Genomic DNA, 13,347 nt, shown 5'->3' on the forward strand with positions numbered 1-13,347 from the left:
AAGAAGAGAAATAAAAATTCTTTAAAAATGTCATCAAAATCAGCTGGTTTCCACTATACATGAGGTATCTAGAATAGTCAATTTTATAGAGACAGAAAGTAGAATAGTGGTTACCAGGGGTTAGCGGAAGAGAGGATTAGGGAGTTATTGTCTAACAGGTACAGATTTCAGTTTGGGAAAATGAAAAAGTTCCGGAGAATGACAGTAGTGAAGACTGCACAACAATGTGATGTACTTAATGCCACTGAACTGTACACTTAAAAACAATTAAAATGATTTCTTTTTAATTTCCCTTCCAAGAGGTCGTTTTTAAAAAAAATGTTCCAACCAACAACTACTTTATTGTAGATGAGATCGGGCGCGTTCAGGGTGGTACGGCCGTAGACACAACTATTCTATTTTAAAGCACAAACTAGATCAAGATTTCCTGTCTTATCTAGCAGTATCAAGTTTTCAAATTCTCATTCACACTTTCATTCTGAAAGCTTAAGTCTAGATATCAAAGACTGATATGTAGAAATAACTGGAATCTATTTTCTTCATTTAGCTGATCCTTTACGTTTGTAGTTTAGCAACTAATGTTCTTCAAAGATCAGGACTCCTTTCTGAAGTCAAAATAGCATTACTCTTAAAATTAGCCAGAAAATCTTATTATTTGTAATAAAGTAATTTTATGAATAAGCATTCAAGAAATGACATGGGGGAGGGGGTTTCCATTTCAACAAGTTTATAGTTACTGCAGAAATACCAAAACTTCATGCCTAGCTCTGTAATATCAGTAAGATACGTGCAGGTGCAGTGATTACATGATACATTCAGACTGTAACTCCATTTTTTCTTCAAATCTGTAAAAGGCAGAAAACATTCTCATAAAGGCTGTGTGCCAACTCAACTTGCAGGATCAAGACTTAGAAATGTGAAATTCTCCTATACCTCCTAAGAGATCGCCTACATAGCTTGGGATCCTATATGCAGTTGCTAAGTCAAGTGACTAAAAAGCATCATGCCATGGTTCAAAAGACTACCTTAGTGATATATACCAAGTGACAACAAGCAATGGCTCACAAAAGGCAACTCTGTAATGACCAAGAAACCAACTTGGCTAAGATAGTTTCACTAGAAATCTGATATATATATATATATATATATATATATATATATATATATATATATATATATATATATATATATATATATATATATGGGGGAAATAAAGACTGTTAGCAACGGAGCTTAACCACTGAGTTGGGTTATGCAGTGACAATACCATATGATGGGCACAGTTCATTAATATACGCTTTGGTGTCTACCCAGACCCCATATACGTTAAATCTAATAATATGACAAATGTTTACTTATCAAGTAACTAAAAGACTGATGAAACATTATAACATATTGTGATAACAGCAAATATTTCTTAAAAGAAATTTCAAATGCAACACCACTGGTAAAAACATTAGGAGTGCCTGTTACGGTTGCGTGTTTAAAAAAAAAAAAGATCAGTAATACAATCTAAATATCAATACCACCATGGAAACAGTTACCCACTTACTTAAACCAAGAAGATTTTAACCATTTTAGTATCAGTATATCTCAAAAGTGATGGCACACTGACAGGCAATGTGTGGCCTAATAAATTATCTGTACTTACAATGTGACATTAATTTCTGGAAAACATACTAAGTACGGTTAACTATTCAAGACATAAACCTAGATAAAGTTGAAACAAAATTATAATATTATCAGTTTTATAAATATTTTGGTCCATTACACTGTGACTCACCTAATGTGCTTTAGCTCTTTATTTACTATTCAATAAAAAGTATACGAACTGACACAACTAAATGGATTCCTGAAAGAACACAGGTCAATACTAACTCAGCCAGCTCCGACAAGACCTGGGAAAGATGATCAATGATCACAAAAAATGAGTACAGACTGCCATTTAACAGGACTGTTTATACTAATCCTGGTACCAATAGTTTCTCTAGTTAATTTCAGCATCAGGGATAACTTAAGACCACTCTAACAACAGAAATCCCAAACAGTGCCAATTCCTAAATGTCCTCAACTCAAAACATCAGAAGCTTGAAATACATAGTATTCATTTACAATACTCCCACTGTATTGTAGAAAGTCTAATTTCTTCAAAGTAATACACCTAAGAGCAAATTAAAATCCAACACATAATATGTTCTATTTAATTTGATTCCATCAAATATGTGGGAAGTAAATAAAAGGGGAAAAAAATTTGAAAAAAATAAAGCCTGTGTAAAAGCAATCCCAAATTACTTTGAAAAAAAAAAAAAAAAGCCTAACTAGCAATTATAAATTAATAAAACTAATGAAAACAGGGAGTGAAAAAAAGAAATGACAAAACCAACCCCTCCTCGCTGACCATCTACATGTATGGAACGGATGTGATCTGCCAGATCTGGACTAGAGTTGAAGGAAGCCTGGCACTGGTCCCAACAACAATTATAGGCAATATTTTTGCTTGAAGAAGTAGTGCTTCCTTGTCCATTCATCATTGCTGGAGTTGAACGCCCACTGGAAATTGTGCTGTCTACATCCATTATAGTACTGCTTATGCTACAAAAGAAGAAAAAAGGCTGTGTTATTCCTAGAAATTCACTAACATGAATATGATCTTATAAATAATTAAGATTACCACTTGACATTCTGCCCCATAAAGCATACTAACCATATTTTCCATTAGAAAACAACATTGCTTTAAAATTATTTAGTTTCAAATAATTATTCTCTGAAACTAAATTTCAAATAAATATTATTTGCAATAAAGTGCAAATCAAGGCAAGAAAAGCTAGTTCCTCAAAACCAGATACGGGATAATCTGAGCAACTTTTGGCAGGCATGAAGTCCCCAACACCGTACCTTACAGAAAATAAACCAAACCAAACCAAACCACACACACACACACCCACACACACACACACTCACACACAGCTCATCGCATTTCATCCCTTCCACAGTTCTAAGAAGCATGATAAAGTAATATAGATTCCAACTGCAAATAATTCAGAATCAAAAGATTAATCTTTACAGTTCTGCAAATCACTTGTTGATCTGAAATCTTTTCTCCTATTCACTAATCTGAGAATACAACTGCTATCACATCCTACCTCTTTCCACCTCAAAGAAGTTGGGAAATTTTGCTGTATTTTCCCTTCTTAATAATAGGCAGAAGAGAGAAATCTGAGTGCAATAAAAGTTTCTCTGATTTTACCAAAGTCTAAATAAGAAGTACTTTCCTGGCCCTCATTTTTTTTTTAAACTCCTATGCACCAAAAAGACTGAAAATGCCAATCAATCCCTTTTACTTTTTATTTACTAAACAAAGTATTACGTGTTAGTAATTCTTGTTTACTAAAAAATTATTACATTAGTAATAAAAGTAATAAGTAAAAGTAATTGAGTAATTTTGAATGTTCACATCATAATAAAATGTAATATACTTTGCCTTCATCTTAAAAGCAATTCACTTTCTAATTCTCTTTTTTCAGCATCTTCTCCACAGAGAAATTAAATGGACATGGCATCAATCACAGAAGGACCAACAGTAAGAATGCTTCAGACGAAATCCATTAAAAGCTATATAACTGCTTGTAATTTAAGTACCAGTAAATTATAAAATTGATATTAACTTTTAAGGGATATGCTTCCCTACCCCCAAGCTTTTATTATAAAAAATTTCAAAAACACAGAAAAATATATCTAAATCTGAACTCAGATATAGACAACAAACTAGTGGTTACCAGTAGGGAGAAGGAAGTGGAGAGGAGCAAGACAGGGGTAGGGGATTAAGAGGTGCAAACTACTATACATAAAATAAATAAGCTAGGATAAACAAGGATATATTGTACAGCACAGAGAATATTGCCAATATTTTATAATAGCTAGTAAATGGAATATAACCTTTAGAAGTTGTGAATCACTATGCTGTACACCTGAAAATGTATATAATATTGTATCATCAACTGTATCTTAATAAAAATAATTAAATCTGAACTTAACAATTAACACTTTGTCCTGTTTTTTGTTTTTTCGTTTTTGGGGGTTTTTTTGGCCATGCTGCGTGGGATGCGGGATCTTAGTTCCCCAACCAGGGATCGAACCCTCACCCCCTGCATTGGAAGTGCAGAGTGTTAACCACTGGACCACCAGGGAAGTCCCTGTCCTGTTTGCTATATTGCTATAATTTGTTTTTCTCAATCATCTGCAGGTTGTAAACATAATACTTCAACCACAATTATTTCAGTACATGCCTTCTAAAAATAAGAACATTCACCTGTAACCACTACAACCTTATTTGTTCACACCCAAGAATTAAACTGAACTTTTAAAATAAGCTTAATAATGACTTGTGTCTAACATCAAATGCACCCATTTTACAAAGATAATGAAAATGTTTTTGTAAGATGCTTCAGAGGTGAAAAATATCTCAGATTTCCCTTTGAAGGATATTCACGTGTTTAAGTCCATCTGGCTAACTATCTACCAGTCGATACATAGATTCTAAATTGCAACTTTAAAACTTCATTCTAAAACTCTGTAATCTCAAGAAAACTCTCCAATGTGAATCAATTCTTAAATATCTGAAAATCTACTTATATACTGTTTGTTTTTGCAGGAATAAACTGTAAGTACGGTATATACTGAAATACAAGTTTTTACTTGAGCATTAGAAATTTCAAGTCTCATGAGGCCCTTAACTGCCAAATGGTTACCTATTTTCCTTATCACTTGCTTCATATAGTCTAAAACATTTTCACTGTAAAGTTCATACTTCCGTAAACCATACTAATTAACTCCAAAGGCAAACAAAATATTAACAATTTTAAGTGCAATATTGTCTACGTGCAGTATTATTCACGTGAAAAACAGTACTTCATGTGGATATGGAGCCTCATAAAAGGAGAACATAACGCAGGTGTTAAAGGACATGCACTGTGTCTACCATTGGCAACGAGCTGCAAATGCAATGGCAGAGGAGGTAAAGGGCAGGTACCCTACCCTGGAAGACTCAAGAGGTACTCCACAACTGGGCAGCATCCCCACAGAGCCTCCCAGAGCCCAGCAAGGCACACTGGAGTCCTGCCTCACGATCCTTTCTTGGCTCCTCCAACTTCTAGAAAGCGTCTAATCCTAAACCTCCAGGCTACCTTTTGGCCCCAGATCCATGCCGCAATCAGTGGTTCTCTCCAGTCTTAAGACTGATAAAGGCAACAACAGTCCTGATGCAGGAGAGCACAGGAGATGAGTTACAAGCAATTTCTGATTTTGACAGGACCCTGAGATAGATAAAGGATTCATAGAAAGCAGTGTCCTTCTTCCTATAATAGTAGGATAACAAGATGCTCAGAACTAAAAGATGACATTCCACCTGACCTTGTGTCTAGGTTCAAGCATATATTAAGATCTTTCATTCAGTTAGTTCTCCTTCCCAATGAACTTACTGATTCTATAAAATCTGAACAAAAGCAGCCTGGTATTTTTAAGAAAACCTAAGCCAGAAAAAGCCCTCACTCTATTCAGATAGTTTCAATAATTTAAAGCAGTGCTGTTCAAACTAATATGTATATGAACATCTGTGATCTTATTAATTGCAGATTCTGATCCGGTGGGTTTGGGGTAAGACTTGACATACTGTGTTTTTAGCAAGAGCCGCCTTGTTGATGATGCTGCTACAACATTTTAAGTAGCAAGACTCTAAAAGATCTCTTTCATTATTATTGCCCAACTGAAACTGAGCAGACTATCTAAGGAATTGTCTCCTATTGTAGAATAGTAAGCTAAAGCAACCGTGTGTGTGCGCGTACACACACACACACACACACGATGACAGAAAATCCGTAAGTTTAAAAAAAAAACAAAACACCACACATACATTGTTAGAGATTCCTATGCAATATTTAGGGAAAGATGTAAGACATTTTTAACATAACAACATTCCCTTTTTCCTCTTTTCCATGGGCCTTGTTAAGAAACTATCTGGCAGACCAGACCCTAACATCTAGAGTAACTAACTACATGGATTTTATGAAAATGGTTTCCCTCGAGGATTCAAAGGCCAGTTCACGCATACATGCAAGAATAGCCCCCTCTCTGATAACTCAAATTACTTCCAAGCAAAACATATGTTTGGTGGATGTGACCACTGTCAATAGGGCTATCAACATTGACAAGATCAGCTTGCTAAATGACAAGATACAGGAGCAGAGGAAGCAATACATGGATGCTATGTTATGATGGAGAAGGAAGAGACCATGGTCTAATGTAACAGAGTAAGAAAAGTTCGTTGACATGGTTTCAGATTCCACATTGCAAATAAACTATCACTTGTCAAGTTTTGGTATATTATCAAATAGCTACACAATTACCTTAAAAAGTATATTAAAATACTCTTTCCTTTTCCAACTAAATATCTGCACGAGGCCAGATTTTCTTCATATGGCTCAACCAAATCAATTCATTGCACCAGGCTGAATGCAGAAGCAGATATGAGAAACCAGTTGTTAAGCCAAACATTAAATATAAAACAATGTCACTCTTCTATTCTTTTTAACTGGAAAAGTTATTTTGCATTTAAAAAAACTTCCTGGGACTTCCCTGGTGGCACAGTGGTTAAGAATCCACCTGCCACATATATACAATGGAATATTACTCAGCCATAAAAAGAAATGAAATGGAGGTATTTGTAATGAGGTGGATGGAATTAGAGTCTGTCATACAGAGTGAAGTAAGTCAGAAAGAGAAAAACGAATACAGTATGCTAACACATACATATGGAATCTAAGGAAAAAAAAAAAAAAAAAGTCATGAAGGGCCTAGTGGCAAGACGGGAATAAAGACACAGACCTACTAGAGAATGGACTTGAGGATATGGGGAGGGGGAGGGGTGAGATGTGACAGGGTGAGAGAGTGTCATGGACATATATACACTACCAAATGTAAAATAGATAGCTAGTGGGAAGCAGCCACATAGCACAGGGAATCAGATCAGCTCGGTGCTTTGTGACCACCTAGAGGGGTGGGATGGGGAGGGTGGGAGGGAGGGAGATGCAAGAGGGAAGAGATATGTGAACATATGTATATGTATAACTGATTCACTTTGTTATAAAGCAGAAACTAACACACCATTGTAAAGCAATTGTACTCCAATAAAGATGTTTAAAAAAAAAAAAAGTCATGTACCACAATGTTCACTGCAGCTCTATTTACAATAGCCAGGACATGGAAGCAACCTAAGTGTCCATCATCGGATGAATGGATAAAGAAGATGTGGCACATATATACAATGGAATATTACTCAGCCATAAAAAGAAACGAAATTGAGTTATTTGTAGTGAGGTGGATGGAGTTAGAGTCTGTCATACAGAGTGAAATAAGTCAGAAAGAGAAAAACAAATACAGTATGCTAACACATATATATGGAATCTAAGGAAAAAAAAAAAAAAAGGTCATGAAGAACCTAGGGGCAAGACGGGAATAAAGACACAGACCTACTAAAAAATGGACTTGAGGATATGGGGAGGGGGAAGGGTAAGCTGTGACAAAGTGAGAGAGTGGCATGGACATATATACACTACCAAATGTAAAATAGATAGCTAGTGGGAAGCAGCCGCATAGCACAGGGAGATCAGCTCGGTGCTTTGTGACTACCTAGAGGGGTGGGATAGGGAGGGTGAGAGAGAGGGAGAAGCAAGAGGGAAGAGATATGGGAACATATGTATATGTATAACTGATTCACTTGGTTATAAAGCAGAAACTAACACACCATTGTAAAGCAATTATACTCCAATAAAGATGTTAAAAAAAAAAAAAAAAGAATCCGCCTGCCAATGCAGGGGACATGGGTTTGATCCCTGGTCCTGGAAGATCCCACATGCCATGGACCAACTAAGCCCATGGCCACAACTACTGAGCCTGAGTTCTAAAGCTCACGAGCCACAACTGCTGAGCCCGCATGCCATAACTACTGAAGCCCACACACCACAACGAAGAGTAGCCCCCGCTTGCCGCAACTAGAAAGCCAGTATGCAGCAACGAAGACACAACGCAGCCAAAAAAAAAAAATAGAAAACCAAACTTCCTGTTACATATAATTGGTTTATTTTTTAGATTAAATAAATGTTTTTAATGTTCTCAGTTTTGATTTTTGATCCTGTAATAGTGATAAATGTAACGTCCATAAACAAGCTCTATGGTTTCTTCAGTAACTTTTTTAACAGCTTTACTGAGATATAGTTCATATTCCTCGATACTTAAGAAAGCAAAGGTGGGGCTTCCCTGGTGGCGCAGTGGTTGAGAGTCTGCCTGCCAATGCAGGGGACACGGGTTCGAGCCCTGGTCTGGGAAGATCCCACATGCCGCGGAGCAACTAGCCCCGTGAGCCACAGCTACTGAGCTTGCGCGTCTGGAGCCTGTGCTCCGCAACAAGAGAGGCCGCGATAGTGAGAGGCCCGCGCACCGCGATGAGGAGTGGCCCCCGCTCGCCGCAACTGGAGAAAGCCCTCACACAGAAACGAAGACCCAACACAGCTAAAAATAATAAATAAATTAATTTAAAAAAACAAAAAGAAAGAAAGCAAAGGTGTCCTTACAAGCAAAATGTTTGAGAACCACTGATCTAGACTATATTTAAAGCAAGGCTTAAAGGTCTCTCTGAAATAGATTGGGAAGAGTATGTTTCTGACCTGGAATATTTTTATTTTATTCTAAGGTTAACTGCTGAATTTGAAATTCAGTTTGTGGTCAAATGGGTAGAGGCAGCCTTACCTGCAATCTACTTTTCAGTTATCTGTGAGGAAACTCATTTGGAGTATGAATTTTCCTTGGTAACTTTGAGCCCTTCTCTTTCTAGGCTACTGAATGTGTAACTTTAAAGGAGGGTTGAGGACAGGGACCTGAAGGGGATACAAGCGTATAATGTGAAATCAAATATAATTTACTCTTGCCATCAAAAAACTAAAATATAAGAATTTCAGAATTTCCTATAAGTACGTCATTAATTAGCAAAGCTGCAGCTCTGCACTGGTGTTTCTCCAACCCTAACTTAGGCCTCCACTTGCCCATTCATATAAAAATTAGGTCTGCAAATCCCATATCTTATGCTTTATCCAATTAAATGCCTTCCAAAAAGACTCACAGTTACTTGCTGAATGCTCTCTTCTGCTAGGGGACTAGCCAGGTGGCTGGTAACAAATCAAAGAGCTGGCGTGAAACAATATTAAGAGTTTTATTGCATAACTTTAAGATTCTAGTCACTTTGGGATTGACATATATACACACACTAATATTTATAAAATAGATAACTAATAAGAACCTGCTGCATAAAAAAAAAAAAAAAAGATTCTGGTCACTGTTGCATTTGTGATATGAAGTAAAGACAATTAAGACCAACCATTAAGTAATGGCGTCTTCCAAACAAGGTTTCCATACTGGTAATCCCTTTTCATAGTTCTCGGCCAGGAGAATTAAAGTGTATATGGAGACTAAAGACAAGCTGCCCGTGTCCACAAGTCACATCTTCAAGATTAAGCAGCCAAAATAGAGTAAGAAAAAAACTGGATACTAATACTGACATAAACTTGTATCATCCACAAACCTCACATCAAATTTAAGTTCATCTCAAAAAAATTTCCTATTCTGATTGACGTGATAAATTGTTAAATTTTTGAACTTACAAAAAAAATACTCATAAAATATCATTTTAATATATCTTATGCATTGGGGTTCCACATAAAAATTCATAACAACAGACCTCAAAATTGTCAAACTACTAACTTTTATATTAAAAGGTTAGAAACCACTGAGCTCTATTATATACAGATTAAGTGCCATAAACTTTAAAAATGCAGTAGGAAAACAGAATGATCAAGGCATCTAGCCACTCTCTTCAGGATCTGGAAGTTACTGATTGAAGTTCCACAAAAGAACCCCCTTAATCTCTAAAGGATCGAGGCTGTTTCTGTTTTGTTTTCTTTTGTTTTGGCTGCGCCGCGCGGCATGCGGGATCTTAGTTCCCCAACCAGGGATTGAACCCGTGCCCCCTGCAATGGAAGCACGGAACTCTAACCACTGGACCGCCAGGGAATTCTCCAAGGCTGTTTTATTTTTGTTCTATCAGTGAAAAACACATAATCTTTAGGAAGCCTTCAGTTCATAGACTGTATCTGAATTATTATAAAATAAACATTCTCTAATTCTAACTTTTTAAGAATGGAACATGGTTCCCCATATGGACTGAAGAAAGTGCAACGAGCTACAGGGAGACAAAAATTCTACTGGTCTAAGTAAGGAACACTTAACAGGGTCAAGCATTATAAACTTAGCTTAATTTTGTAACTGGTAATAAACTTTGGATAGAAATAAGTATACTATATAGTTTTCAAAGTACTTACCAAATTGTAGGTAAACATAACCACACACAGGGGATTCCTTATCTAATCATATAACAAGGTAAGCTATTATTTGGTTAAAAGGTGATGTTCCTTTCATCTATAATAAAATAGCCACTCAATACTACAAAGATTAGTCTGTGTCTCTCCCATACCTGTAATCAAAATTATTAAAATTCAGAACAGTACAAAACATGTCGGACAATCCTATATTTTTTCATTCAAAAAACTGAATCTAATCAATTCAATTAATTAAAACAAAGACCATATTCTATCATAGGCAGACTAAGGCATTTTGTGGAGGAGATGTTAAGTCCTTATTGATGTCAAATTGTGCCAGTTGCTGGTCAACCAGTGACAATCCTATATTTTTGAGAAGTCTGAAGTTGTATGCCTGATATGATACAACTTTGAGTGAACTCTCTACTTCAATTATCCATACCAGTCCTCGCCTCCTTTTGTTGGAAGAGACCATGATTTTGTGCCCTGCTCCTTATTCTAGGCATTAACAAAGGAATTAAAAGCTAAAACTGAACCAGTTAAAAGAAACAGACACTTCAAGAAAACTATGAACTGCCTGCCTGTTACATCTTATGACTTTATCCTAAGGAAAAAAGGGATTATGTAACTTACTATATCAAAATTTGTATCACAAAAGTAAGGTGCTGTTTTAAAATCTGACTTCCCATTCTTTATCACAACAGCTAACAAGTACTATTTGCTATATGCCCTGCATTGTTCTTTGCGCTTGTGTCAGACTGTATTTTCCAAAGACAGCCACCCCCATACACACACCTTCCCACATCCTCTTCTTACAGCTTGGCATCAAGAAGTGAGAGATCGGACTTCCCTGGTGGCGCGGTGGTTAAGCATCCGCCTGCCAATGCAGGGGACACAGGTTCGAGCCCTGATCCGGGAAGATTCCACATGCCGTGGAGCAACTAAGCCCGTGCACCACGACTACTGAGCCTGTGCTCTAGAGCCCGCCAGCCACAACTACTGAGCCTGCATGCCTAGAGCCCGTGCTCTGCAACAAGAGAAGCCACGACAATGAGAAGCCCGCACACCACAACGAAGAGTAGCCCCCCCTCGTCACAACTAGAGAAAGCCCGCGTGCAGCAACGAAGACCCAACGCAGCCATAAATTAATTAATTAATTAATTTAAAAAAAAAAAAGTGAGAGATCTATACTACCTCCCCTTGAATCTGAGCAGTCCTAAAACTCTTGCAGAAGCGACACTGCCAGAACTTCCACAGCTGGGTCATCAAAGGCAATACAGCTCGGCCTGGCTCTCTTGGGACATACAGCTTGGGAGCCCTGAACTACTTACTTACCCTATAAAGAAATCTGGCTCCCCTGAAGCCACTGTGCTAAAAAGATCCTGTGAAGAAAGTACACAGAGCTAGAGAGATGCCAGGAGCCCCAGCTGTTCTAGCTCCCAGCTGTTTGAGTCTTCTCAGCCCAGGCACCACACACGTGACAGCTTCGTGAGCAAGCAAGCTTTCTGGTGACTGCAGTCCCCAGACTTTATACTGCTCCAAGCTGACACCAAGTGGAGCAGGAAGATCTAACCATGCCAAGCCCTGCTCGGACTGTAGATTTGTAAGCAAAATAATGTTTTAAACTACTAAATGCTGCGAGTTGATTGCCATGCAGTCATAGTAACGGGAACAATGCCTGATGTGTATTAACTCATGTAATGCTTACAGCAACCAAATGAGGTAATTACTCATTATTTACTAATACTCAAGTATTAGTAGCCTCATCTTACAGATAAAAGAGACTGAGCAGATAAAAGGAACGAAAACACAAAAATTATGTGACTTGCCCAGTCACACAAGTACAAAACATTAACGCCAAACAATCTATTTGCCACATTTATTCAAAAGAAAAATGAGTAAATTACCGATTTAAGAAATACTGAAATGCCACCTATATTACATATCAAGATAACGTGACAGTTTCATCTGGTGTGCACACACAAGAAGCTGTTCCTTTGCTTTTGTACATCTACAGCACACACACACACACACACACACAAAGATACTTAGCATTACATGTAATCTGACTCATTTGAACAGATGGTTTTACAAGAATGAACTATTAAATTTGATTTCTACAAGTCAATTAGCGCCATGAAAAAAATTAATTCAAGGTCAGTCATACAAAGCAACACTATTCTCAGGTAGAACTTGCTCCAAATTTAGAACTTAGGCCACTGAACCAGATTATGAGCCAAACAATGTCAGCGTGAAGTCCAACTCCAAAATACTCCAGGAACAACGAGGGGACACTTTAGTTTTTATTTATCAAAAACAAAGAGTAAGTTATGAGATTGGTCTTAACTGGGATTAAGGAATTTAGACCACATCTGATTTCTGTAAGGCTGCCTGGTTTGGTCTTTCAAACTGCTGTGGTGCTTATAGGCTTTCAGAGCTTTAAACTCAGAAACAGGGAAAAAAAGGAAAGATAAGTGCCTAGTTTATTGTATGTGCTATATATATGCTCAGGTCAAACTTCCCTAAGCTCTTTCCTACCCACCTAAGGCGGAAGGAATTCTGCTTCTTTATGATCTGGTTGATCTGCACTATGAGTCACCTATAAACCTCTTATTCAGAGTAAACTCCTAAACCTAGCTAGTGCCTTGCACACAGTAACTGCTCATATAGTTTTCAGTGACAAATTTAAGTAGGCTTTTTAAGACAAGTAAAATATATGGCTTTGTCACACTGAGATATTCATTAAAATTAATTGGAGGCACACTAAAAATCATTAGCCAACACCAAGATATTATTATTACTATTGTTACTGTAATTATAAGCTATTATCACTGTAATTTAAAAAGCTAAATGGATTTTTCTAATCAAGAAAAAGACTACTCTCTATCCCTACAATTATTTCACTGAATAAAGACAAAAGATTTTT

General features: G+C 37.0%; 1 protein-coding gene across 4 annotated transcripts in view; it reads right to left on the bottom strand.

Annotated features, from left to right (window-relative positions):
• The window catches only part of AEBP2 (AE binding protein 2), a 78,340-nt gene that overhangs the window by 53,640 nt on the left and 11,353 nt on the right, over window positions 1-13,347 (bottom strand). For all 4 annotated transcript variants that reach the window (XM_082421092.1, XM_082421090.1, XM_082421091.1 and 1 more), the window contains exon 2: window positions 2,385-2,592. In XM_082421092.1, coding sequence (XP_082277218.1) covers window positions 2,385-2,592 — 208 coding nt within the window. The remainder of the gene's footprint in view (window positions 1-2,384; window positions 2,593-13,347) is intronic.

Source organism: Balaenoptera physalus (assembly GCF_965194825.1).
Source record: "Balaenoptera physalus genome assembly, chromosome: 13".
Lineage (NCBI taxonomy): Eukaryota > Metazoa > Chordata > Mammalia > Artiodactyla > Balaenopteridae > Balaenoptera > Balaenoptera physalus.